Source organism: Fringilla coelebs, assembly GCF_963513975.1.
Source record: "Fringilla coelebs genome assembly, chromosome: 22".
NCBI classification, from domain to species: domain Eukaryota; kingdom Metazoa; phylum Chordata; class Aves; order Passeriformes; family Fringillidae; genus Fringilla; species Fringilla coelebs.
In genome coordinates this window covers 5,007,736-5,033,040 of record NC_140048.1, presented here as the reverse complement: position 1 = coordinate 5,033,040, position 25,305 = coordinate 5,007,736, and the positions used below count along the sequence as shown (strand labels likewise).

The following is a 25,305-nucleotide window of genomic DNA, read 5'->3' as shown; positions in this document are numbered from 1 at the left end:
CGTTCCTCCCGTCCCTCACACGGCCGGTCCTGCCCGCTCCTGCCGCTGGGGGCGCCTGCGCTCCCCGCTCTCTCCTCTCCCCCTTCCGGCCGGCAGCGCTGCGTTCTCGCGACAGCGCCCGGTTCTCGCGACAGCGCCGCGCGTCAACATGGCGGCAGCCGCCCGTGAGGGGAGCCCGGCGGCGCAGGCGGGCAGCTCCGGGATGTCCGCGGGCACGGCGGGAAGCAGCACGATGTCGGCCTTGCCCGGGTTCGACAGCCCCGACGCCTTCGTCAAGGTGCGATCGGAGAGGGGCAGGGAGAGCGGGCGAGGCACTACCGCTCCCGGCGTGCCGTGTGCGCTCGGGCCATGCCGGGAGCTGTAGTCCTGTCCCGCGGGGGCCGCGTGGGGATCCCGGCCGGAGCGGGAGACACCCGTAGGGTGTCCCCAGTGCCAGCAGGAGGGTGTGGGCCGGGCCGGCGGCTGCGGGGGCCGGAGAGGTGGATCGGGACCTGTTAACCCGCCTGGGTCGGGCCCTGGCCTTGTCAGCCGCCGGGGATTCCTGGAAATGCCAAGGAATCGGGACCCTCGTGAGGGCTTGTCGCGATGAGAATTGCCCTGGCTTTATAAATCGCAGCGTCAGCCCCCGTGTGTTTTACCTATGCACGATGTTGATTCCGGAGAGGGAATGGCTGCCAGATCCCAAATAGGAAGCGTTGCAGGGATTTGGGGTGTTTTGGTAGAGTAATAAAGTAATTATCTGCGTTCCTGCTGATTCAGAACTGTAGAATATTCTGAGTTGGAAGGCTCCCACAAGGATCATCCAGGAGTCCAGCTCCTGGCCCGGCACAGACACCCCTGCAGTCCCACCTTGTGCCTGAGAGGATTGTCCTAAAGCTCTTGGAGCTCTGGCAGCCTTGGGGCCACAACCATTCCCTGGGGAGCCTGTTCAGTGTCTGATCACTGGAGGATGATCAGTAGTAGTTCTATAATGAAGTTTTTAGACTTCCATTATTTAAAGCTGTCTAAATAACTCTGTGAAGTTACTCCTGGTGCAAAACCCCACAATACCACACATTAGTGCAGTTCCAACCAGCCAGGCAAAGTGCATTTCTATCAAAGAGTAAACAGAAACAAAATACTGCTAAAAAGCTGATAACGGTGTTCTTGCACAGTACGCTCTCGGCACAGTGGTGGCTGCAACAAAGGCATCCAATGGGCTCCCCCAGCCTGGAGACGAGTATGATTTCTACTGCAGCTTCCCTGGGTTCCGTGCCTACTGCAGCACGCAGAGCGACCGCCTGCTCCGCTGGTAAGGGCCCCTCTGCCCCTCTGGGCTGTGCTGATAGCTGGCAATCCAAACCAGGAGGTAACCCCCTTCTTGGACAACTTCAAACTTGCCATAGGTAAAAAGGTGGTTTATTTCCCACATCTAGTTTTAGCTGCTTCTCTAGCACTTGGCAGGTGAAGTGGCAAGCTTAAGAAGGGTGTTTCATTATATTGCCATGAGGAGCTGTGCAGAGAGGAGCACCTGATACTGGACACATTAGGCTGTCCATTTTAAAAGTCATGTTTGTGAGAAACTAATTCTAACACTTTAATACTCTATAGATGTTTTTTCTATTTACTGCTCATGTGATGATATCTATAATTTGATTTCTTTTCAGACTTTGAAGTGTAGAAAGTGTAAGAGAATGGCATGTTTTAGTGTTTAGATAGCCTGCTTTCAGATTGCTGACAGCTGTGCTGTTCTCTTGCAAGCATGAGCCAGGTGATGCAGTACCATGGTTGCCGGAGCCTCGTGAACGATTCCAGCAAAGTGACAGGGCTGGAAGATAAATTTGATATGCTGGTTGACTCCAATGATGTCATTCTTGAAAGAGTGGTAAGCAAATTATTTCTGGATGTGGTGCTTAAAAAGTGTTCCATTGCCACAATTTTTTTTTTTTTTTTTTTGTTGCAAGAAATTCAGTGGCACAGCTTCCACAATTAGTCAGTGCTTCCTCAATTTTATGTATTCCCTTTTTATTTTAAAAACTCTTCCAAATGCCAGGCCAGAGATCACAGCAGCTGAAGTAGGTGGGCCAAGGGGCAGGAAGGCAATATGGGATGTGTGCAGTTTGACATAAAATCCTCACAGCCTGGGAACACATCTGTACATTTAAGAGTACTTCTCTGAAAAAACTCCTCCCACCCCTGTTCTTCAACATACTCCTCCCATGTTTGTCTGTCTTGTGTTGCACAGAATTTGGGGGAGGTGGCTACGGAGGTACCTACCTACATGACTTTACTCAGTTTGATTAAAGTGTCTAAGTGTGGTAATCTAACAGGTGTTTCACACTGTTTTTCTGGATTTTAGAGTATTTTATTGGATGAAGCATCAGGAGTGAATAGAAACCAGCAGCCAGTCCTGCCAGCTGGGTTACAGCCCCCACAGATGATTGTTTCCAGCTGGAACCGTAAGGTGAGGTCCCCATGCTCAGTTTGGCTGTGTTAGCTCAGCTGTTCTCCCAGCCATTGCACTACCAGTTCTCCAGTGGAGTTGAATAGTTAAATGTTCCCTCATGTTTTTTTCACACATTCTAAGTACCCCTCTCTTTTTTTCCTATTGATTCAAACTTGGTTCTGAAATCTTTGTGCTTTCAATTGCCATTCCAGTTTCACATGCTCAACAGCCTTTCCTGTGCTTATGAATTTAGGATCTTGAGTCCCAACTTTTTTTCCTTACTGTAAAAAAGTTACTCAGTTTTAAATGTGGGATACAAGTCCTCCTCTGAATGGTGGATCAGACTGAGGAAAAGAATGTCTGGTAAGTCGTGTTGGTTTTACCTCTGTTTTTTTTTAAATAGGCAGGAGAATTCCACAAAAGATCTCAGTCTGAAACATTCCGACTGCTTCATGCCAAGAATATTTCTCGACCACAGCTGAAGTTTCGTGAGAAGATTGACAATTCCAACACTCCCTTTGTACCTAAAATTTTTATCAAACCAAATGCTTTGAAGCCTTTGCCTGAAGGTAAGGGGTTTATTTTTGGGGGGTAATTTGTTGCAAGTATTTGACACAAACTTGTCTTCACAGTCTAGAGGAGAAATCACTGACTATAAAAACAAATAGCAGGAGATGTTGAACACTTGGGTGTAGTGATCTTGGTGACACTATTGTTTCCATATCTACCATGTCAGGCTAGGTCAGCAAACAGAATCTTCTTGCTGGTATACAGCAAATAATCTGTTCCAAACAGATAATCTGCTGCTGCTTTTTACCACCTTGAGCATACATGAGAGTCACTTTTGCATGAGAAGTCTTGACTAGTCAGCTTTCTAGATATTCTTTCACATGGGTGAGCTGTAGTAGGTGTGTGGGGAGACCTGCCTTTGGTTTTGGTGCTTTATCAAAGCTGCTGGTAACACCCTGTCTCAGGAGCACATTCTGCTGCTGCCAGTTCATCTGTATTCTGCACTGATGCAGTTGTACTTTCAGTAACCGGGAAGGATTGAAAAGTTTTTCTGAAGATTTTTCAATTTCCATCCAAGCTTTTGAGCCAAAACCACCCTTGTGTCTTCCTAAAAACAGCCAAGTAACTGAGTTGTTATTTCAGGTACAAAATGACGGCAAAAGCAGCAGCACTAAATTGTTACGAATTTTGATACTTCGTAAACTCTTGTGGTGGGTGGAGGGGGAGATAGTAGTAGGCTGAGAACATGTTGTGTGGGGGACCTAGTCCAGTTATTCCATATTGGTTGTTCAGCCCTCACAAAAAGTGGACGGCAGAGAAAGGAGCGCCCTGAGGACTTGGATGTGCCAGCTGCTTTGGCAGACTTCATACATCAGCAGAGGACGCAGAAAACTGAGCAAGACATGTAAGAAACTAACCTGACAGCAAGGTGCTTGGAGTCCCCTGGGTGAACCTGTGTGGTCAGATTGTGCTGATGCTCATCATGTATAACAGTTCTGCATGTGTTTGTGTCCACACTACATTGTATGTGATTTGCTTTAGACCTCTGCAGTTACACTAAACCTCTGCTTGAAAAGAGACAGAATAGGGAAACAGCCATAGCTCTCAAAGCCTCTGTGCTCTGTCCTCATAAAGAGGACTGGAATTTAGTCTGTGCTTGTTTCTTCCTAATTTCCACAGGTTTGCTCATCCTTACCAGTATGAACTGGAGCATTTTTCTCCACCAGATGAAGTTCTAAAGAAACCTGAACTCCAGGTTGGTGCCCACTTTAATTTTAAACTACAGATGTAGTACATTTAATGCCATACTTGACAAGTTTCAGGTTTGAGGGTGGAGGATGGGATTGGGAATTGACAGTGAATATACCATGCCTAATTCATTTGCTCTGCCAGATGTACAGGCCCATTGAGGAAACACCCTGTCATTTTATCACCACACTGGATGAGTTGGTAGAACTGAATGAAAAGCTTATGACTTGTAAAGAATTTGCCTTGGACTTAGAGGTAATCCAGTTGTGTTTTATATTTAGAAGTTACACATGTGCTTTTAGGAGCTAGGAGACCATTGTATTCTTCTCATGGGGTGGTTTTCTCCTGGCTTTTGTACTCCCCCACATGAAAAGACAGTTCCTGACCCCTGATCTGTCTGATATTATCTATAAGGTTGAATTAAACTGTGTCAGTATTAGAAGTTGTCCAATGGCAGGGTTGGCTGTGCACTTCTTAGAGAATTTGATCTTCTTTCAATTAATCCTTTTTTTTTAATGTCATCTTAGTCACTGCAAAGAGAAAGTTTGCTCATCCAGTGTCTTTTTTTCTCAAAGAAGTCTTGTTGCTCTTTCTTCCCCCATTTAGAATGCCATTTGTTTTATAGTATTGTTTCTGTAATGAATCCTGGCTTCCATCTCTCGTCCCTGTTTTCAGCACCACTCCTACAGGAGCTTCCTGGGCTTGACGTGTCTGATGCAGATTTCCACCCGAACAGAAGACTTCATTATCGATACGCTGGAGCTGCGCAGTGACATGAACATCCTCAATGAGACCTTCACAGACCCTGCAATTGTGAAGGTCAGCTGCAAAATTCACCAGATTTTTTTAAAAATTATTATTGTTGTTGTTTTAGTTTGAGCTTTAGTTAAAATCACACTGTGTGTTCGGTCTTGATCACTTGATTCTGCTTTCACTATAATTTGTCCAGGAGCCTGTTTCCTTGATGTTAGTACTGAATTGCTTGCCAGATGCACTTATTTAGTAGTTCTGTACTTAACAGTAAAAAACAGAGAAAGAAATCTAGACACATGAGAATGAAAGCACAGCACTACCAGCCTGGAGTAGAAATGTTCTTTGTATCATTCCCAAATTTTTATGTTTTTCAAGGTGCTTCATGGTGCTGATTCAGACGTGGAATGGCTACAAAGAGACTTTGGTCTGTACTTGGTGAATGTGTTTGATACTCACCAAGCTGCTCGTCTCCTCAATCTTGGCAGACATTCTTTGGATCACTTGCTAAAGCTGTATTGCAGTGTAGATGCTGACAAGAAGTACCAGCTGGCTGACTGGAGAATACGGTAAAAACTGACCCTCAAATGGGCTGCAAGGTAGCACTTCTCCTTGTTTGCATTACTAGACCTTCTTCTTGCAGAACCCATAGTTATGGGTCAGTCTCAAAGTGAATGAGCACAGCATTTACCTGGCTGTGCCCAAAGCTTTTGAGTGTTACATTTTCCCATGGTTTTTTTATTAAATGAGTTCTTTTTGGAAAGATCTGCAAAGATGAAGTAATGAAAATCTGGAAGCCCACTTCTTAGGAACAGTTCTTAATCACTACAGTGTTACAGAGACAGCATTTGCTCCTCTAGTGCCCCCACAAAAACATTTAATCACCTGTGCAAGGCAGAGCAGGTGGTGTTGGAGCAGTGATCTTGACTATGCAGGTGCATCCTGCACACCACAGAGATCTCAAGTCTACTTTTGTAGGCTCTGCAGAGAGAAGAGAGCTATGACAAATACCATAGCAAGCAGTTCTGCCACATGACTTAGCTACACAGCAGTCCTGCTCTCCAGCACACAAACAAGAATGTGAACTGGAGAATGCACAGCATTTTACTGCTGTTCCCTAACCAATCCTTCAGTCTGAAAACAGATTTCCCATGTTAGTTCCTGGCATTTCATATGCATTTTGCCCTAATATGCCTTTTAAGAGAAAAGTAACAGTTTTGCAGGACAGCTGAAATACATTGGTGTAATTCTGGCTTCTTTTCTAGCCCTTTGCCAGAAGAAATGATCCGGTATGCCCGTGATGACACTCACTACTTGCTCTACATCTATGATAAAGTGAGGGAGTTGCTGTGGGAGAGAGGGAAGGAGCAGCCCACACAGCTGCAGGTTGTGTGGCAGCGCAGCAGGGACATCTGCCTGAAGGTAAAGCTTCACCTGCTTTGGTCACCTGGATCAGAGTATGGCATTAGGAGAAAAGGTCCTTTGCCAATTCTCTGTCTTTTTTTGTGTCCAAAAACATCTGTATATACTGTGACTCAGTCATGTGCAGTCACTTTCACTAGCTATGGTTCTTGGATTCAGATGCCTTCCTGCTCTTTTCTGAATGCTAGTATTCCTTGGCCTCACAATGCATTCAGTTGTGTCTTTTCTAAGAGAGATGTTACACTTCTAGCTCTGCTGGATGTTCCTAGAAGTTCAAAGCCTCACTGGAGTTGCATTCATAAACAGCTGTATTATGCCTGTGGAGAACACTGTCTGTGAAAGTAGGCTTTGTGTGATGTAGTAAAGCTTGATGATAGTAAAGTTGCTCCTGGATTTGATGAGGGTAGATTTCCCCTAACAATGGATGAGATGTGTGTTTTTCAGGAATAGGCTCCTACCAGTAGTTTAGGATAAAAAGCTTAAAGACACATTGTACCAGAGTGAATTTAGTCCCCTGATGTCCATGTGCAATTCTCTGTCTGAGAGAGGCAAAACAGAAAGCTCATGAGTGCTTCTTTTTTTCCTATCCAGAAATACATCAAGCCCCTCTTTACAGATGAATCCTACCTTGATCTCTACAGGAGGCAGAAAAAACACCTTGATACCCAACAGCTGGCAGCATTTAGGCTGCTGTTTGCATGGAGAGACAAGATAGCACGTCAAGAGGATGAGAGCACAGGGTAGGAAGTTTTTTGTTATGCTTTAGTAAATCTTTTGGATTATGCCCTTCACCCCTGAGATGGGACTACTTTGTTACCTCTAGAAATTACTGTACTACATCAGGCTGCTTGTTACAGAGAAGTTCTGTTATGTTTCTTTTTAAATTATTTCATAGTCTCAGATATTGTAATGGGGGCAGAGTTGTGTGCTTTGAAGGTTTTTTTAATTGTTTTTAACATTCTGTTACATTCATACCACCTCTTTGTGTTGTAGGTATGTGCTACCAAACCATATGCTGTTGAAGATTGCAGAGGAGCTGCCCAAGTAAGTTTTGTTCACACTGAAAGAGTTTTACTTGATCTTAATATCCAGAAAGTCACTTCCAAGTGTGTAATTACTTCTGCAGTTGGTCCCTTCCTTCCAGCTGTCAGTACTTCTTTTCTCTATAGTTGTTCAGTTTGGAAGAGAAATAAATAGCAGTATTCCTTAAGAAGGCTTCAGATGTCTGGGATACATCACTTGGATTGTATTGCACTAATAAACCACATTCCTTTGCAATGCTCTGTGTTACACATTCCCTCTGAGATTCCTTCACTTTTACAGAGCAAGAGAGGGGTGAGTGCCCCCAAAACTCATTTGGATTTTTATTGCAGTTCCTAAAGGAGTGGGGAGGGCAAGGGGCAGATCCCTTAAAACACCCAATTTATGCAATATTTTCCCCAAACATTTGGCATCCATCACATGACAACCATACTTTAGAATAAAAAAAATACACCTTTAAAGGCAGGTCTGGTGCCTGGCTCAGCTTTCATAGGTGAATACTGAATGAAATAAATGATGATGAGGACAGACAGACCACAGAAGTGAGAGGAGAGCTCACTTGTTGGCTTCTCCTCATCTGCACAAACCTGGTGCAGAATTTCATCACAGAGATACCTGACTTTTCTTGCTCTGTCACATTCAGGATAGTGGTTATATCCTTTGATTTGCACATCCTTTGAATGCAAATGCCCAACATACCAGCCATAAATACAGCACACTGAATTTTCCTCCTCTCTGTCTCCAGAGAATCCCAGGGTATCATTGCTTGCTGCAACCCTGTCCCACCACTTGTTCGCCAGCAGATTAATGAATTGCATCTGCTCATCCAGCAGGCCCGAGAGATGCCTCTTCTCAAGGTAGGAGTAGCTTGTACCACACAAGAGACTGGCATTCCCTAAGCCAGGCCTGGAGCTGAATGATGTGTGTGCTGAAGTTTGCTTTTTGAACACTGAATTTTGTAGTAGAACAGAAAGATATGTTGTAACTTCTTGCCTGTCTGCTGTGTAGTGGCTTACACACAGTGTAGTTTCCTGGAAAACTGGAGCAGTAAATGAACAGACACTTCTTGAACAGAATGCAGTTTGTCTTACACTCTACATACATCACATTTGCCTGTGTGAGGAAGAACTGCACCTTGTGGAATTTGATGGCCATGTAAATGGACTCATAAATATTTTACAGCTATGGTGAGGCAAAAGAAGCAGCCTAGGTGTAAGAAGTTAATTAGTTAAAATATATCAGCTGATATTAATACAGCTTTCATCAGTAGTGAAAAAAACATGTGTGAGCAAGAATGTGCCCTCTCTGTGTGAGGTGTTTGAATGTATAGCCAAGTGCAAACACTGCAGGAGAAGAAGAAAGTAATTTTATTAACCTGCTAGCTTGTAATAAATGTAATGAAAACATTGATAAGGTGGCCAGCCTAGAAGAAACAGGGCTTTTAAGTGACTGACCTTTCTCTCCCCTTCTAGTCTGAGATGACTGCAGCAGTCAGGAAGAGAGCACCTCAACCCAATCCTGAGGTATTGTTTGCATTGTATTTTTACCTAGTGTCTTCAGTCTTAAACTTGGAAACAAATATATCAACCTTGCTACCTGCTAGTAAATTGCTACCTGCTAGTAAATTGATTCTCTCATCCATTTTACAAGTTTTCTGCTTTAGCTTAATGGTACTTATCTGTGCCAGATTTATAATATTACCAGTTGTTAACTGATATTTTACAAACCACCATAAAGCAGCACTCAAGGTTCCATCAGCAAACACTCTGGCTGCTGGGCAGTTTCATGTATGTGGGAATATATTGACTGAGCTGTAAGAAGAGAGGTTTCAGATAAGTTTCTAAGGCTGCCTCGTTCTCTCTTGTCATGTACATGGAGTACAGCATGCCATTAGCTCGTGGGTGTTTGCACAGGTAGCCTTTTGATGCCAGATGCAATGTGCTCTGGCACATGAGCTACACTAAGAATATTCCATCTCTGAATTTCATCCCTTTTTTTTTGAATTTTCGTTGAAGTGTCTCTGCAGTATGTGAAAATAATAGATTTGTAGTGTGTCAATGGTGTTTCTAATTTGAATCTCTCTGCAGAAGCTGGAGAATGCCCTCTTTGGACCACACGACAGTTCACGGATTCCTATGGATCACTTTCAGAATAACTCTGCCTTGGGTAATTTAGAGTTAACCTAAAAGCTGTGCTAATAATGCAGTGATGGAGCTTTGACATGGGGAAAATAAGCAGCCCTGAAAAAACTTTCAGGGAAACCTCATGACACAAAAGAGCAGTAAAATACACAAGACTCTAATGAAAATTTTGTCTCCTTTTCATGCAGACCCTGCGCTGGTTTTGGAAGATGTTTGTCTCTTCTCAGACAGTGAGAGGACAATGGATATTCAAGATAGTCAGCCAGAATCAACATGTCTTGTTGCTACTACCACTGTCAGCATATTCAGTGTAAGCAGTATGTTTGTGACAGTGTCAATACTGAAATAGTAGAAAACAGACTTAATAATCTGATAAAACTGTGTGGAAGTGTTGAAAGAAATAAGGTGGGAATGCATGGCAACAGTGCTGACTTTTGACAGGCATAAGGCCTCACCAAGACAACTGGGATAGGAAGCCAGCAAGGTTACTCCATGTCTCTGGGGGGTCACTGCTGTCAGTAGAATTTCAGAGTGAGAAGCAGCATGGCATGAAATGGCAGTAGCCAAACAAAAAGAATATTTGTGTTAATATTTCTTCCTTTTTTTTTCTTTTCTTTTAAGGAATGTGATGAAAACAAAGGAAATAAGAGGACTTTGACCACAGCACAGAGGAAAGCTCAGCTAATAATGGAGTCCTTTGAAAATCCATTTAAAATGGTAAAAGCTCCCAATAGTGGGATTCCAATTACCCAGTGCAGAGGATGCCCTGAGCTAGTTTTCCTGGCATATCAGAAGGGCTTGATAGAGCATCAGCTGCTGCTCTCTGACTGGAATCAAGGGATTGTCCTTGCAAAGACACATGTGTGGACTTGTTTCCAAAACACATTTAAATACTTCTTGGATACAAGTCTTTCTACATAGTAAACAGACCATCCACCATGGTTTTTTTTAAGCTAGTTTTAGGTTTTTCAGGTTTTTCATCTGTCCTTTATGGCTAGGATTAATAAGCTGATTCTACTCTTGTAATGAATCAGAAGAACAATAGAATGCTGTTACACATTTGGAGTGGTAAATTACCAGAAAATAATACCAAATTTTTTTCTGGTGTGCAGTTGATGGTTGTTCTGTTGGGGGTGTTTTGGATTTGTGGGGAGGAGTTTTCAGTTGTTTTTTCTTTAGTATTTCTCTGGGCAGTAGATGTGGGGACTTCTTTTTTTCCACAAGGTGTTCTATCTGTAGAATATTTCTTCAAATGAACTCACTGATTTACAACGAGTAGCATTTTAGCAATGAGCTAAATGTCACATGCTGTTTAAAGCAAAAATCTTTTTCCTCTCTACAGTATCTACCTCCAGAGGAGAATTCTGCCTATGTCTCACAATCTGCAAAGTTTGACCCATCATCAAAAATTTATGAAGTAAGACTGGTGCTAAAATTTCCTGCCAAGTAGTACAAAAAAACCAAATAAGTAGTTTATTTTCCATTGGGAGCTTTAGCAATATAGATTTATTTTTTTCTCCTTGGATACTTCTTGAGAAACTTTAACATGTTTCTGTGACATTCATATCTAATGAAGGACCAGGGATTGAAGACATTCTGCTGTATAGTCCCTGTCTGTCAAAGCTGAAAACTCTACTGAAAATGTGTGCATTTGTTTTTGAGGCTTGTTTGTAGCTTTGAACTTTTAAAGCATTTGGTGTTACTTCACATGGTGCAGCAGATCTTAATCTCTTTTACAGTTGAATTTTGTACTCTTAACGAGCACCAGCATGTGTTAGCAAGTTTATAAACAACTTCCTGCCATAAAACTTTAAAGAAAGTCTTTCCAGGTAATATATTTTCATTGCAGATCAGCAATCGATGGAAGTTGATGAGTCAGGCACCAGTACAGAAGAAGTCCAAGAATGAAACCAATAAGAAACCAGCCCAGCCATCAGGTACAGGCATTCTTCCCTTCCTTGGTGTGTCTTGAGACTTGATACAAGCTGCTTTGCTTGCTTTTTCTAAGCCCCTGGCTAACTTACTCCTGCTTTTTACAGTAATGCTTGTTTGTCTCCATAGCTGCCCATGTCCAGACACAAAAGTTGAATAAAAAGGCAGCACAGAATGTTGTATCTGTTCGCCAGCAAGCCATGGTATGTCACAGAATTCCTCCTTCCAGCCATTGCTCATCTTGACTGGTATAACATAATTCAGAATGAAACTCAGAGCCCTGTAACTGAAATAACTGAATGAGTGTTTTGGTAGTAATCTTTCTGTGCCCCAGGTGTAACAGGCTTCTGTTAATTGTGCTGTGCACATCATCCCATCCCTCCATGTGTGCAGTGGGGGATGTTTTCCACTGATGCATCACTGCTCCTCACTTCCTTTAAGGCTCTTCTGTTCTGCATAGGTTCCCCCAAATATGCCAGTGGGGCCACAGCAGATCTCAGCTTCCCATATCCTGTGAAAGGACAATTTAGCTTCTTATAGAAGTCTCTACTGTGAGATAAAAAAACAACAAAAAAAAAAGCAGTTTAGGCCCCAGGAAGAGCACAAAGATTTCTCCCCATGCTATTATTGCCAAAGACAAGAGCAGTCACTGAAGCCTGGCTCCTTGGGGCAGTTAATTTGCCCAGTGAGATATTTCATTCTCCTTTCTCCAACTTATCCTTTTTTGTATTCTGTGGGTTGCTTTTATAGCAGGAGCAAGCTAATAGGAAGAAGGAGAGAGACACAAGTGAAGTGGGAGCAGAAACAGGAGCAGAGCTGCCAACTCAAGAAAAGAAACGGCAGAAAAAAACCCAGCAACCAGAGGAGCTGGAAGCACTACGGCAGTTTACCCCCTTTGATTACAGCAACTCCAGCTTCAAAGTGTTTGCAGGTAAGATCTGATCCCTTGCTGGAGTGCTGCATGCTGTAGAAAATGTTACCAGCTGAGCCTTGGGAGGGCTGTGTGAGTGTGGGTGCCAGGGCAGTACAGACTGTTACAATGTGCTTACCTTGTAGTGGGGGAATAGTTCAAGAAATTGACTTAAGAAATACAACTTTAGTATTCCTTTTCTGATTTGGAAACAAAATCCTGAAACAAGTGGCCAAGTGGGTTGTGGATTTGGATTTTGTTTCTTTTATCTGTTTAATTGGATCCAGGAACTAAGAGGCAAAGGAGATTTGACTCCTTTGTAAAAAAGCTGCTATTCAAAACCATCTCCTGCCCCTAAAAGATTTTTCTGGATTTTACTGTGTGGGAGACTGTAGTGAAACCTCCATATCATCAGAGGAACACTGTGGAATGCATTGTTCTTTATAGAAAATTTTAGTAACAGCTTCTCTCCTCTCTCTCTTAGGAGGCAGCAAATCAAAACAGTCACCACAATTTGATCCTGCCAAGCAAGCTTACACAGGCAAGGTATGGAGCTGTCATGAAAGGAGGAACAGAAATGTGGGAAACTGTGTGTACCCAGCCAGGGGCTCTCTGGGAGGGCACATGATATTTTGGTATTCTGCAGAATGTTCCCTAACAGCTGCTGAGATGCAACTTCCAATCCCAAGTTCATGCTTTGAATTATTATTTCTTCCCATTCAGGAACAGCTTCCTTAGAGTCCCTCAGGCCTCTTGTTGTTTCCCACCTATTTATACATTGCTCACACCTATGCTTTTATACATCACAAGCATAACATTTGGACCACAGCAAACCGCCACAAATTCCAGTTTCAGATTAAATTCTCAAAAATCACAGGCATTCCAGTGGTTCCAGGACATGTCAGCTTTGCATGTTGCTCATGTACCCCTCCAAGTACTGTTATTAGGAACAGTCTCTGCTCAGAGATTTTTTTACTTAACTTATTGCTAATTGAGATTGAAAAGAAGAATAAACAATCAAACCATGTCTTCCTGATGAAAAGACATACAATGTTTTGTGCTGCCTTTTTATACATATTTAGGGAAGTCTGTGACCAGCACAGGGAAGTCAATGAGCAGAGTTCTGTGAAATTGGAAAGACCTGGCAGCACATGAATGTCATGGAATATACTTGGGAGGAATCTCACTGTGGTGGTGTTTTATTTGTTTGTTTGTTTGTTTGTTTGTGTGCAGAAATTTGCTGGAGCTAACAAACTTCAACAGTCTGGAAACCGGAGCATGTCCTACCTGGTGGGGAAAGCTGAAAGGTGTGGTTTTACCCTGCTCTCATCAGCTGGAGTGTTTGCACACCCCTGCTCCAGAACCATGGGCAAACCATGGCTGTTGTCCTCTGCTGCTCTGGGAGCTTTAGCATATGTTTAATGGAAGAGGTTGCATCACACCCTGACATCAGTTTAAAGGACAAAAGAAAAAAAAACCCAACAATTTAGGATTAATGCAAGACAATTAATGCAAAAATTTAGATTAATGCAATGACTGGGTGGAAGGTTTGAAATGCTGAGGTAAAAGTTGGTGTTAAAGGGTGTGGGAGTTCCTTTCTTTGATCAGAGACGGGTGGAAGTGGAGAACATCTGTCTAGTTTGGGAGGAATAGAGTACTGCCGAGTATGAACATTTTTATTCTGAATAGATACTTAGTGTTCAGCTTGCAGGGTTTGATTATTGTGTGTTACTTAGTCATAAAAGAGCAACACCACCTAAGGGCAGCATTGGAGGGAGAAGGGTGCACTCTGCCTCAGGACCCTCTCTTGATAGAATCATTGTAACATGGTTGGTTTACAATCTTGAGTGAATTTACTGCAAGAATTAAAATGGTTTTTAAACTCTTTTGCAGGGGCTCAACACACCACTGGCCAAAGAGATAATCTTTGTTACAGGACCTGTGGGAGTTGCTGCAGAATGAAACAGTAGTTAGACGTGTTGCCACCATGGGAAAGCAAATGCCAGTCATTGATCAGTTTTTGTACAGGAAAGTTTTTAAAACCATTAAAATCCTTTTTTTCCAAAAGGAAAAACATCTGAATTGAAATTGATGTCACTTTTGTTATATTCACATTGCTGCTTTTTTTTTTCCTAATTATACTCACAGTGTTGCTTTGTTTATAATTTTGAAAGTTTTTCCTGTGTCCTCCAACACAATTAGGCTAAACTTGTCACTTCTTGGAGCTCAAACCCCAGCAGTTCAGAGAAGGAAATGAGGCCAAGAGTGATTTTCATGATAGACCTTGCTTACAAATTGAACTGCACAGCTCATCTCTTACAATACAAGGTAATACAGAAAAAGAGCTTGTTTGCCTCACAGTATTGGGGTATTGTAATGGAAAGATTGTATTTTAAGGGAAAAAAAAAAAAGGTATAGGAGACCAATGGTTTCATCATAAAGTTCCAGAATGAAAGTAAGAGCATTAGGCAGAAGGGAAGAACATGGATTGGCAGTGTTGTGGTGGGGAATAGGTGGAGGGTTCTGTGCTGCAACTGAGTCTCTACAGCAAACTAACATCTCCAAGTTTAAATACCCACAGTGAGTTATCTTTAAGTCTTTGTAGAAAGGGTATCAGAAACTGTATCATCAGTATTGGATGGGTCAGTGACAGAGTTTATTCTGATTAAGACCTCTGACATTTTAACAGGGCTTTATTTTACAAAGACTATGAGGAGATTTAGTTTGTTTTTAATCTTTTTCCCTGTTTCTGGGAAATAGGGAGTGCAAGGAACAGAGGAGGAGTTTTCCTCCTTGGGTATCCTAGTGTGAGCAGTGCTGACTAAGCATTGTAATGGTAGAACAGAATCTCTTTCTTATAAAATCTGCTTGCAGGGCTGAATATTGGAGAATGTTTTTGTAAAAAGGCAGTTCAATAGCAATTGTCTCCAAGTGCATTTGCAGGAGGTGCCAATTCCTTCCTTGTCAGAAGAAATTGCAAAAGCCCCATTGGCCCAGGGAATATTAAAATCTCTCTGGTTTAAATCCTCTAATTTAAATTCCAAGGAAAGTGACATTTCAAGGATGATCCTAATTTTAGTCTTTTTCTGTTTTCCCTTTATGAATTGCAAAAGTTTTTAAAAATATCTTTAATGGAAATGACTAGCACCTACATCCATGCTTTATTCTCTTGGTTGTGCCTGTGAAGTTGTAGCACCAGAGTCCCCTACTGTGAGGTTGTTTTACTCTTGTGCAGCATCTGTTGGAGGTCTTTGTGTAACCTAGTTGGACAACTGCTCTAGGTAGAACCTTGGTGCATTTCTCCCAAAGTCTGCTTCTCACAGAACACACCACACTCTGTAAGGCCACTGAGCCCTCACCTGGGCCCACCAGCACTAGAACTGCATCTGCTTTTGCAGTATCCACAGAATCCCAGGATGGGTGAAGTTGGTAGGCACCACAGCGAGTCACCTGGCCCAAGCTCCCTGCTCAAGCAGGGTCATCTTAGAGCACGTGGCACAGGACTGTGCCCCGATGGAATATGTCCAGTGAAAGTCTCCACACCCTCTGTGGGCAATCCATTCCTGTCCTTGGTCACCCACATAGGAAAGTTGTTCCTGATGTTCAGCTGGGACTTCACGTGCATCAGTTTCTTCCTGTTGCTTTCTGTCCCACTGGTTGGCACTACTAAGCAGAGCCTTAGTTCCCTCTTCTTGGCATTTTCCCTTTAGATATTTACACATTCATGAGTGCCCTCTCACCCGTCTCTTCCCGATGCTAAGCAGGCCCAACTGCCTCATCCTTTCTTCTTGAGAGATGCTCTCACCAGTCGTCCTCGTGCAATCCAACACAGTGCATCCTCACTGCGTCCAACCCTTAAACCACCCGAATGAGACTTTTCGTTTTCCCGAAAACTTCGCTGGCGGTTCCGCAGGCGGGGCGGAGCGGTGCGCTCGGAGCAGGGGCCGGGGCAGCGCGGTGCCGGGGGCTCGGTGCGCTCGGAGCAGGGGCCGGGGCAGCGCGGTGCCGGGGGCTCGGTGCGCTCGGAGCAGGGGCCGGGGCAGCGCGGTGCCGGGGGCTCAGTGCGCTCGGAGAGGGGCCCGGGGCGGCGCGGTGCCGGGGGCTCGGTGCGCTCGGAGCAGGGGCCGGGGCGGCGCCGTGCCGGGGGCTCGGTGCGCTCGGAGAGGCGCCCGGGGCGGAGCGATGCCGGGGGCTCGGTGCGCTCGGAGCGGAGGCTGGGGCGGAGCGGTGCCGGCGGCTCGGTGCGCTCGGAGCAGGGGCCGGGGCGGAGCGATGCCGGGGGCTCGGAGCAGAGGCTGCGGCGGCGCGGCTCGGGCACGCCCTTTCCCCGTGGCGGCGGGGGCGGCCCCGCTCCGCCCGCCCGGCCCTGACGCGGCCCGGCCGTCACGGCGGCCCCGCCAATGGCGGCGCGCGCAGGCGGGGGCGGCGCGGGGCCCTGCGCGCGGCTCCCGCGCCGGTGCGGTCGGGCGGCGGCGGCAGCCGAGCGCAGGTGGCCCGGCCCGGGGGCGGCCGCTCCGCTCCGCTGCGGTGCGGGATGGAGCGCGGCGCGGCGGCGCTGATCCGCGAGGGCTGGTTCCGCGAGACGTGCCGGCTGTGGCCCGGCCAGGCCATGTCGCTGCAGGTGGAGGAGCTCCTGCACCACCAGCGCTCCCGTTACCAGGAGATCCTCGTCTTCCGCAGGTGCGGGAGGGCCGCCCGGGGCGGTGGGTGGATGGCGGGGCCGGTCAGCGCCACGCGGTGGGGCCTGGCGGCGCGGAGAGGGGGCGGGGGAGCGCGGCCCCGCGCCGGCTCCAACCCCGCTTCCCCGCTCTGCCCAGCACCACCTACGGCAACGTCCTGGTCCTGGATGGGGTGATCCAGTGCACGGAGCGGGACGAGTTCTCCTACCAGGAAATGATCGCCAACCTGCCCCTCTGCAGCCACCCCGACCCCCGCAAGGTGAGTGCTCCCCGGCCCGCTCCTCAGGGCTCCCCCAGCCCCTGCAGGGCTGCCGGGGCCTGTCCTGGGCCCCTCGGGCAGAGCGGCCGGCGGGCTCCGGGCCCCGCGGGTCGTGTGCGGGCAGCGCGGGCCCGCAGGGCGTGCACGCCGCTCTCCTTGGGCCGGAGAGCCGCAGCTGCCCCGGGCCGAGCCCGCTGACAGCCCCCGTTCTGCCCTCTTCTCTGCCAGGTGCTGATCATCGGCGGCGGCGACGGGGGAGTGCTGCGGGAGGTGGTCAAACACCCGACCGTGGAGTCCGTGGTGCAGTGCGAGATCGATGAGGTGCGTTGGGCTCCCGGCTGCGGGCAGGAGCCCCGGGAGGAGCTCGGGGCTCCTGGGCGGGCTGCCCGGCAAAGCGAGCCCGACTTCGCATCATCCCCGGGAGCTGCGCTCTCACCTGCTGTCTCTCGTCAGCACCAGGCGCGTTTGCTGCTGGTTCTGCTGGCGTGACAATGACAGCGCCACCTCTCTTTGCCTTACAAGTCATCTACGTGGCAGCTGGCTGCCTCTTCTGTGTGATTTCTTTCGCACACATGCGATTGAGGCCCTTCCAGGCAGACGTGGGCCAAGCACGGGATGTGGAGGAGTGCCCTGGCTTTGTGGAGGTGCTGCTTTTCCCCTTCCTTCGCTGCCGAACAGAGTGCTCCTGGCAGAGGAGGATGGTTGCTTTGTTGAGCAGTCTCTTGCAACCAAAATCAGGAAATCAGCAGCAGGGATTTGCTTCTGTGATAGACGGGCCGGTTGCTTTAGAAATGGTCGTAATTTTCTGTCTAGTACAACAAACTTGGAAGGGAGGAACTCACTACCAGTTAGAGGATGTTGAGGCTTTGGCTTATTGATGGTGACTGTTAGGAAGTGGTCACCTGCTAAGAATCAGCCTGTGACTGGAAACCTGTCTGCTTACAGAGCCTCCAAGTGAGAGGATGTGGGCTGGTAACTCTGTCAAACCACTGAAGTTTACTCTTTTCCCCAGTCCTCCTCTCAGCCAGTTTTACTTTACTTTACTCAGCCTTTTCTCAGAAAGTTTTGCTCTGAGTAAAGTTCTATTAAGAACAGGAACTACTGCTATATGAGATTGTGTGCTCTGTCTGCCAGCTAAGTAGGCAAACGTGCCTGGTTTTAACAAGCACTGCCTGACACCAGCATATTTTTTTGGTTTTGCCAGCTGTGAGAAGCTGCTAGTGTTCAGTACAATTGCTGGGCCCAGCACAGTGCCTGCATAACAATTTTAGAGAGAAAACTATCTTACAGGGGGATTGATATCATGGGTATGGTGCAGAGATGGGGATATTTCTCATCTTGCATTCAGAAACCTGCTGGCATGGTTTTACTTAGCAAGAAAAATAAATTGATTTAGCTGAGATCACCTATACAAGTGATGTTCTGTAGGAAAAAGGAGCACAGAGCAGTCTGACCTGTAATCATATTTGCTCAGTTCCTCAGGGAGCTTTTGAAGCTCCAGGTTTTTGTTGAGTTTGGCATAGACAAAACAACAGTGTCACTGAACCCCGAGGCTGTAGGAAAAGGCTGAGAGTGGCTTGCTGGCTGAAGATGCTGGCAGCTCTTGTGGATTTCACTGGGGAGTCAGACTTGAGCTGAAGGTAGTGAAGGAAATGACTCATTGTGCTCTTCTTGCAGTCACAGCTGCACAGCAGACTGAGAAGCAGCTTCTTGTCAGCCTCTGACCCACTTGTGCTTTCTGTTTTGCAGGATGTGATTCAGGTATCTAAAAAATACCTCCCAGGGATGGCGGTGGGGTATTCCAGTGCTAAGCTGACATTGCATGTGGGAGATGGTTTTGAGTTCATGAAACAAAATCAAGAAGCCTTTGATGTGATTATCACGGACTCGTCTGACCCCATGGGTAAGGATTCTAGCCATAAAAGGGCACTGTTTTCCACATACCTCCTTCATTATTTTTTTTTTATTGTGCCTACCTCTTGGAAGTTATGCCAGCCTGCTGAGGATCCTTTCAAGTGAAAAGACTGTTGCCAGCTTGGTTCTTTTAGTAGGGAAAGGGAAGGATGGAAACCATAAAATTGTATCAGCAGGCCTTCAAGCCAGCTGTTACATTTCTCTCCTCAAAATTCAGCTCCAGCAGCTATTTCTTCTGGCAGAGTTGTTCCCTGAGTGCAGCAATCCCTTGCTGGAAGGGCAGCTTTGCACATGTGCCTGCTGATAAAGCAGTGGCTCACACACTGTTGGTGCAGCCCCTACCCTGAAGATAGCTGAGGTGAGGCTGCTGTATTTTGAAGGGGAAAACTGAGCTAGAGAAGGACCACATGTAGATATGGCACCTCATTTTAGGAACCCATCAACAAGTGTGAGTCACCTTCAATCTTGCCCTAGTCAACCCAGAGAGAGACATCTCTAAAAGGCAGTTTGGAGCAGGAGTTCTGCTTAGAAAGTGCTTGGTGAAGCAAGAGGCAGCTGCTAAGTCTTTGTTTAATAGAGACCTGGGCTTGCTATTTAGCAAAGCTAAAATCCTGACTGTTTTGCCCTGCTAGGTGCAGTCTGGGATTCACCTAGGCTCAAAACTTTTCTTTATTCACCTTTCTCACAGGTCCTGCAGAAAGTTTGTTCAAAGAATCTTATTACCAGCTGATGAAGACAGCCCTGAGGGAAGATGGGATTCTCTGCTGCCAAGGTGAGGATGCTGTCCCTGGGCAGAGGCTGATGCCAGGCCTTTACCTACAAGTGTGAGGCACAGAGGGGGCTCTTCTTGGAGAGATGTGATGCAGGGAGTGAAACCTGTCATCTCCCAGGAAAAGCAGTGGTTTTGATCTATGTCAGCTCATTCATTATTGGACTGGGCTTAGCAAAACTGGCACCAGGGTCTTGTCTTTTTGAAACTACATCAGCTGTACAGGTTGAGACTTGGAACCACTGTTAACCTGGCACGGTTCTGTGCAGAGAAGAGGGGCAGCTCACACACTGACTGACTTTCTCCCTGCAGGTGAGTGCCAGTGGCTGCACCTGGATCTCATCAAGGAGATGCGTCAGTTCTGCAAGTCGCTGTTCCCGGTGGTGGAGTACGCCTACTGCACCATCCCCACGTACCCCAGCGGGCAGATCGGCTTCATGCTCTGCAGCAAGAACCCCGTGAGTCTCAGGCACCTCACGTGCCCTTTTCCTTTCCCTACAAGCCTGCCTGAGGCTGGCCCTTGCACAGCTTGAGCTGTGGCACTGAACCCTCCCAGCTGTGGGGCCTCAAGGTTCTTGATGGGGCCTGGCTCTGCCAGCCCAGAGCTGCAGTGCAGCCTGCTGAATGAAGGGCAGAATTGATCAGCTGCTTTAAAAATGGTCATCATTTTCTGTCTGGTGAAACAAACTTGGAAGGAAGGAAGTCACAATTTTTTTAAGGCTTTGGCTTATTTGATGCTGACTGTTACAAAGTAGGCACTTCTGAGAATCAGCCTGTGACTGGTACTCTCCTCACAGAGGCCTCCAGGTGAGAGCTGGTGTTAGGATGTGGGCTGGTAACTCTGTCAGACCACTGAAGTTTACTCTTTTTCTATTCTGCTTCAATGTGACTGTCAGATGGGTTTGGGGTGCCAACGTTGCTGCTGCTGCACATGGTTAACCTGGGATGCTGGCAGCGTGCACTATGCCCAACATGGATTCTCCTTTGAAGAGCAAAGCCTTGTTGTTTCTTGGATGCTCAGGCACTCTCACACATCTGGCACATGCAGTCTGACCTCATGCACTGCCATCTGTGCACAAGTGCTGGTCACAGGAGTTACAGAGCATAAACCCCAGCCCTTGGTACTGGGGCTGCGCAGAACCTTTGACCTCATACTAGAACAGAAAGTTATTTGTTTTCCTCTGAGTCATCTCAGTTCTCTGCCCTGCATCAGGATGCTTGTCACACAGCCTTTGGCTCCTTAGCTGTTATAAATGAATACTCCAATTTAATAATTAAGGAGATTTATTAAATATTCAAAATATAAATTTGGAAAGAGCCACAAGCGATTCGACTCTGAGCCCGGCGATCAGAGTTGGGGAACCCAGGATTTGGTCTCTATCACACCAAAGTCCCCATGGGTGTCCAAATGAAATTTCTAAGGAGTTTGTTTTATACAGTCTTTTGGGCTCTGGAAGGGGGCTCTTCTTTAGCATATTTTAGCATATTATAGTGTTTTTTCTTCCTTGCTGCCACGTTTCCCAGAACTGGTGGATAACTGCTGGAATCCTGTCAGGTGAAAACCTTCTGGGATAAACTTCTGATGATGCCTATCAAATGCCTCCTGCTGGGGTCTTGTCAGACGAAAAAATCCCTTGAAATATCCATCTCTGGAGACAGACATCTTCCTGGTGTTTGAATCTCCATTCTTATCACGTAGCCTATTACTGCTTGTTGCCCAACACTGCCTTTGTACACAAAATGCTGTGGTTTAAATTTCCTTTAGCTTAATTATTTTATTACATATATTACATTATCCAAATAGTCAAAGCTGCTGACTTTGTTTTTGCAGAACACAAATTTCCGGGAGCCTGTGCAGCAGCTCTCACAGCAGCAGGTGGAGGAGAGGAGTCTCAAGTACTACAACTCTGACATTCACAGGGCAGCATTCATCCTGCCAGAGTTTGCACGGAAGGTAAGGCAGCCTCTGCCACAACACCTCCCTCAAGGATGAGATAGGAGTGGGAGTAGACAGGACTGAGGATTTCTTGCAGTCCCAAAGATTTCTGTGGGCAAGTCAGAGCAGGACAGCATTTTGTATGACAGAGCAGAGTGTGAGTCAGTCAGGGAAGACTAGAGTTCATTTAGGAGCCGTTCTTTGGGCTCATGTGCCTTGCCTTGATGACAGATCACTCCTATTTCACCTACCAAAGCCAGGTCCAAGATGATTTTTCCCAGCAATTCAAAGGCAGGCATTTATTCACATCCCCCTTTGGAAGGGGGCTGGCCATAGTCCATGCAAGCTTACCAGAACCTGTCAGTCTGGGGCCACAATCTCTTTCCAACAGTCTCTTGACTGCACGAGGCTTGCTCACTTGTAAAGTCCCAGCCATGCTGAAGGGAAACCCATGCCTCCCCAAACCCTCTGCTTTGCTCACAGAGGGGAAAATAAAAATACCAAAATCACCACTGTGTACCTGGGATCATAATTCTGCTGCATGAAAGGAACAAGTGTCAAAAGAAAATAAAACCTAATTTGGAGCTGGGCAAGCCAGGGACCTCAGGACAGATTTATGCAGCATCATGCTAGACAAGGAAACTGTCCAGTGTTTAAAGATGGTTTTTAGATGATGTTTAAGATAATGTTTAAGGTTTAAGATGATGTTTAAGATAATGTTTAAGGTTTAAGATGATGTTTAAGATAATGTTTAAGATGATGTTTCTGACCCAATCTATTGTGTGCTCTTCTGATTGGCGTTAGAGGCAGAACTGGTGTTTCCAACTGGAAAGCTCCAAAAGTCTTAGATAAACTGTGCTTGATTTCTAGAACAAACAAGAGGGTAAAGAAGGGATGCTCCAGCATAGATCAGATCTCCTTGCTTCTTGAAGGATAGTCTGTATTTCCACATTATTCCATCATATGCCCACTGGGCTGCAACTGCAGGTTCTAGAAAAAAATTAAGGAATTGGAGTGTTGTAGGGATGAAGGCAAATGTCATAACTGTATTGCAGAGGTGGTGATTGATGTTTCCCCTGCAGCCTGGCAGAGCTGGGGCAGGTCCATCCTGACATTTGTCTGTCTCTCTGCAGGCCCTGAGCGATGTGTGAGACCATGAGCTGCTTCCTTCCTCCAAGTTGGACTCTGAGATCATCAGTGATGTGGCTGGGATCTTCTCAGCAGACTGCAGATTTGCTCTCCACTGTGTGGGATTGTTTAACCCTTGGCCAGCCAACATTCCCTCTGATGTGTTAAGGATGATGGGGCATAAGCCAGATAAGACTATTGAAAAGCTCCAGTGACTTATTGAGTGAGGTCAAAACTGTTCTTTCCAGTGCTGGAAATGTAAGATGTCTTTTTCCTTTCTCTCTGCCCTGCACCCATTCTAAATTCTCCCATCCCAACCACACTCCACACCTGATGTATTTATAACTGACACATATTTCTGTCTGGTGGGCTGGGAACAGTCCAAAGGGTCCCTGACTCAGCCTTAAGCACAGAGAGAGAGAAAGAGAGAGAGAGCTTTGTGCACAGTTAGCTCACTCTCTCCTCGTGGGAGCTCCCTGCTGCTGACACATTTTGACTGGTGACAGGTCTGAGCCTTTGCATCCCACTGCCCTCCTGAGACTCCTGCACTGCTCTGCAGCACAGCTGGAGAAGTCACAGTGCAAACTGTTGCCATTCACAATAGGTCTCCCTCCAACCCTGATGGAGTAGCAGTATTAAACACCAGCCAGGCATGCTGGCAGCAGTCTTGTGGCTTTTTTTTTGTTAAGGTTGTTAATTTTTTTAATTGGTTAGAAACAGAAGTGCTGAGGTGCCAACAGGCTGACTGCTGTTCTTACCTCTGCCCTCAGAGAGGTTCCAAAGAATGTTTATCAATATGGTGATAGGTTTTATATATATATATATATATGTATATGTGTGTATGTGTGTATATATATATATATAAAGCAAACCTTAGCTCCATTGCCTGATGTTCAGTACTGATGTTGGGGAGTTGGTTGTGCTGACAAATCTCTCATCTCAGTCATGCTGAGATGCCTCAGGCCCTTAGGAGGCATCATTATTTCCAATGCTGCCCCCAGATGCATAAGTTGTTTTTCATTGTCCACTGTAAGATGGAGCTGCCTTCACTTCTTTACTTCTGTTCTGAAGATTCTGTCCCCCTGCACCGTGGGAATCACACTCCCAGCACAACCACTGTGCCATTGTCACTCCCTTGCACTCAATTAAACACTTGGCTCTGGTTAAGGTGACATCAATGTGGGTCAGTGTTCTTTGGGGGGGGAAACAGAGATCCTGTAAGTTATCCTCAAAATGAAGCACTAAAGATCCCATGACATATTTTGTATTTTATTGCATATTTGTGCATGACGTATTTGCATTGCCCAATAGCTCAGACTCAGCCCCTGCTATCCAGGCTATTCTGCAGTCCACATGCTGCCTCTGTCACATTTTTCTGAGTGGTTTTCCAGCTGCTATCAGGTAGTTCCTGTCAGTCCTGGCCCCACTGAGCTGCACTCTCTTTTCCTCTGCAGAAATGGTGGTGGCTCTGAGGGCTGAACCACTGAGCTCCAGCTGAGCAGGCTGGGAAAGGCACTAGGTGGCATCAGGAAAAGACAGAAATGCTCATTCTGAGAGACTTTTCAGCTTGGTGAGAGAGAACTGGAAGAAGCAGACTTTAGCAAGGATTGGGATTGAGCTTTGCCACAGCAGTGACTTTACGAACAGTGTAGGGTCCAGCCTCTATGTGCCCACAGCAAAGGATTTGTGGGGTCAGTACTCTCCAATTTCTTCTGTTACTGATGAGAGTTAGCACTTCTTTCCCAGTGTCTCCTCCTACCACCAGTACTGGTGCAGTTTCTTTGTGGTCACAAGGGTTTGCAAAGCATTGCTGAGCTGCAGAGCTGAGTCTAGGTCTCTGTATTCTTGTGTAGAGAAGATAACACCTATTTTTCTCTTAATTGTCTGGGTGACTGTCTTCTTTCTCACACAAATAGTTTGGGTTAATGAGGCATTTTTATTGCTCAACTCCTGTGTTTTTATAAGGAGCAGAGCAGTAATGGACCCTGGTTGTAGCTCCTCCTGTTTAAATTCCTGTGGGACCTGAACCTCACTTAGCCCTCCATCCTTGACAGAAAATTAGCTCTGGCACTTTCCCCTAGAATGGGACTCAAGACTTATCCAGGAAAGCTTCAGAGCAGCAGCCAACTGGTAACAAGTTCAAGCCTTTCACCCATCCTTGGTGAGTACAACAATGCCCAGGAGGGAAAGAGCTTCCCCCAACCTGTTGTTGGACTCCACACAGCTAATTATTCCTTCTGG

General features: G+C 46.1%; 2 protein-coding genes across 2 annotated transcripts; both read left to right on the top strand.

Moving 5' to 3' along the window:
* Positions 1 to 137: 137 nt before the first annotated feature.
* On the top strand, positions 138 to 14,418 carry EXOSC10 (exosome component 10). Its single transcript, XM_084220063.1, has 25 exons — positions 138 to 277; positions 1,155 to 1,291; positions 1,741 to 1,864; positions 2,339 to 2,443; positions 2,829 to 2,994; positions 3,728 to 3,839; positions 4,115 to 4,190; positions 4,328 to 4,438; positions 4,859 to 5,002; positions 5,312 to 5,502; positions 6,199 to 6,355; positions 6,947 to 7,095; positions 7,349 to 7,399; positions 8,142 to 8,253; positions 8,869 to 8,919; positions 9,484 to 9,562; positions 9,726 to 9,847; positions 10,159 to 10,254; positions 10,880 to 10,954; positions 11,387 to 11,474; positions 11,599 to 11,672; positions 12,220 to 12,400; positions 12,864 to 12,925; positions 13,613 to 13,686; positions 14,273 to 14,418. Exons 1-25 carry the CDS (start codon positions 149 to 151, stop codon positions 14,301 to 14,303), a joined length of 2,697 nt encoding a protein of 898 aa, XP_084076189.1. The 5' UTR covers positions 138 to 148; the 3' UTR covers positions 14,304 to 14,418.
* Positions 14,419 to 16,808: 2,390 nt separating this feature from the next.
* SRM (spermidine synthase) lies at positions 16,809 to 24,283 on the top strand. Its single transcript, XM_084220022.1, has 8 exons — positions 16,809 to 17,059; positions 17,197 to 17,317; positions 17,546 to 17,638; positions 19,067 to 19,220; positions 19,920 to 20,003; positions 20,313 to 20,458; positions 21,832 to 21,954; positions 23,070 to 24,283. Exons 1-8 carry the CDS (start codon positions 16,914 to 16,916, stop codon positions 23,085 to 23,087), a joined length of 885 nt encoding a protein of 294 aa, XP_084076148.1. The 5' UTR covers positions 16,809 to 16,913; the 3' UTR covers positions 23,088 to 24,283.
* The last annotated feature ends 1,022 nt before the right edge of the window (positions 24,284 to 25,305 follow it).

Bases quoted from the DNA above. Each gene is read 5' to 3' on its own strand.
- EXOSC10 (XM_084220063.1), top strand. From the start codon at position 149: ATGGCGGCAGCCGCCCGTGAGGGGAGCCCGGCGGCGCAGGCGGGCAGC. The intron at 8,920-9,483 runs GTATTGTTTGCA...ATCTCTCTGCAG, and splicing joins CACCTCAACCCAATCCTGAG to AAGCTGGAGAATGCCCTCTT. The intron at 11,673-12,219 runs GTATGTCACAGA...TTGCTTTTATAG, and splicing joins CTGTTCGCCAGCAAGCCATG to CAGGAGCAAGCTAATAGGAA.
- SRM (XM_084220022.1), top strand. From the start codon at position 16,914: ATGGAGCGCGGCGCGGCGGCGCTGATCCGCGAGGGCTGGTTCCGCGAG. The intron at 19,221-19,919 runs GTAAGGATTCTA...CCTTTCTCACAG, and splicing joins GGACTCGTCTGACCCCATGG to GTCCTGCAGAAAGTTTGTTC. The intron at 20,004-20,312 runs GTGAGGATGCTG...TTCTCCCTGCAG, and splicing joins TGGGATTCTCTGCTGCCAAG to GTGAGTGCCAGTGGCTGCAC.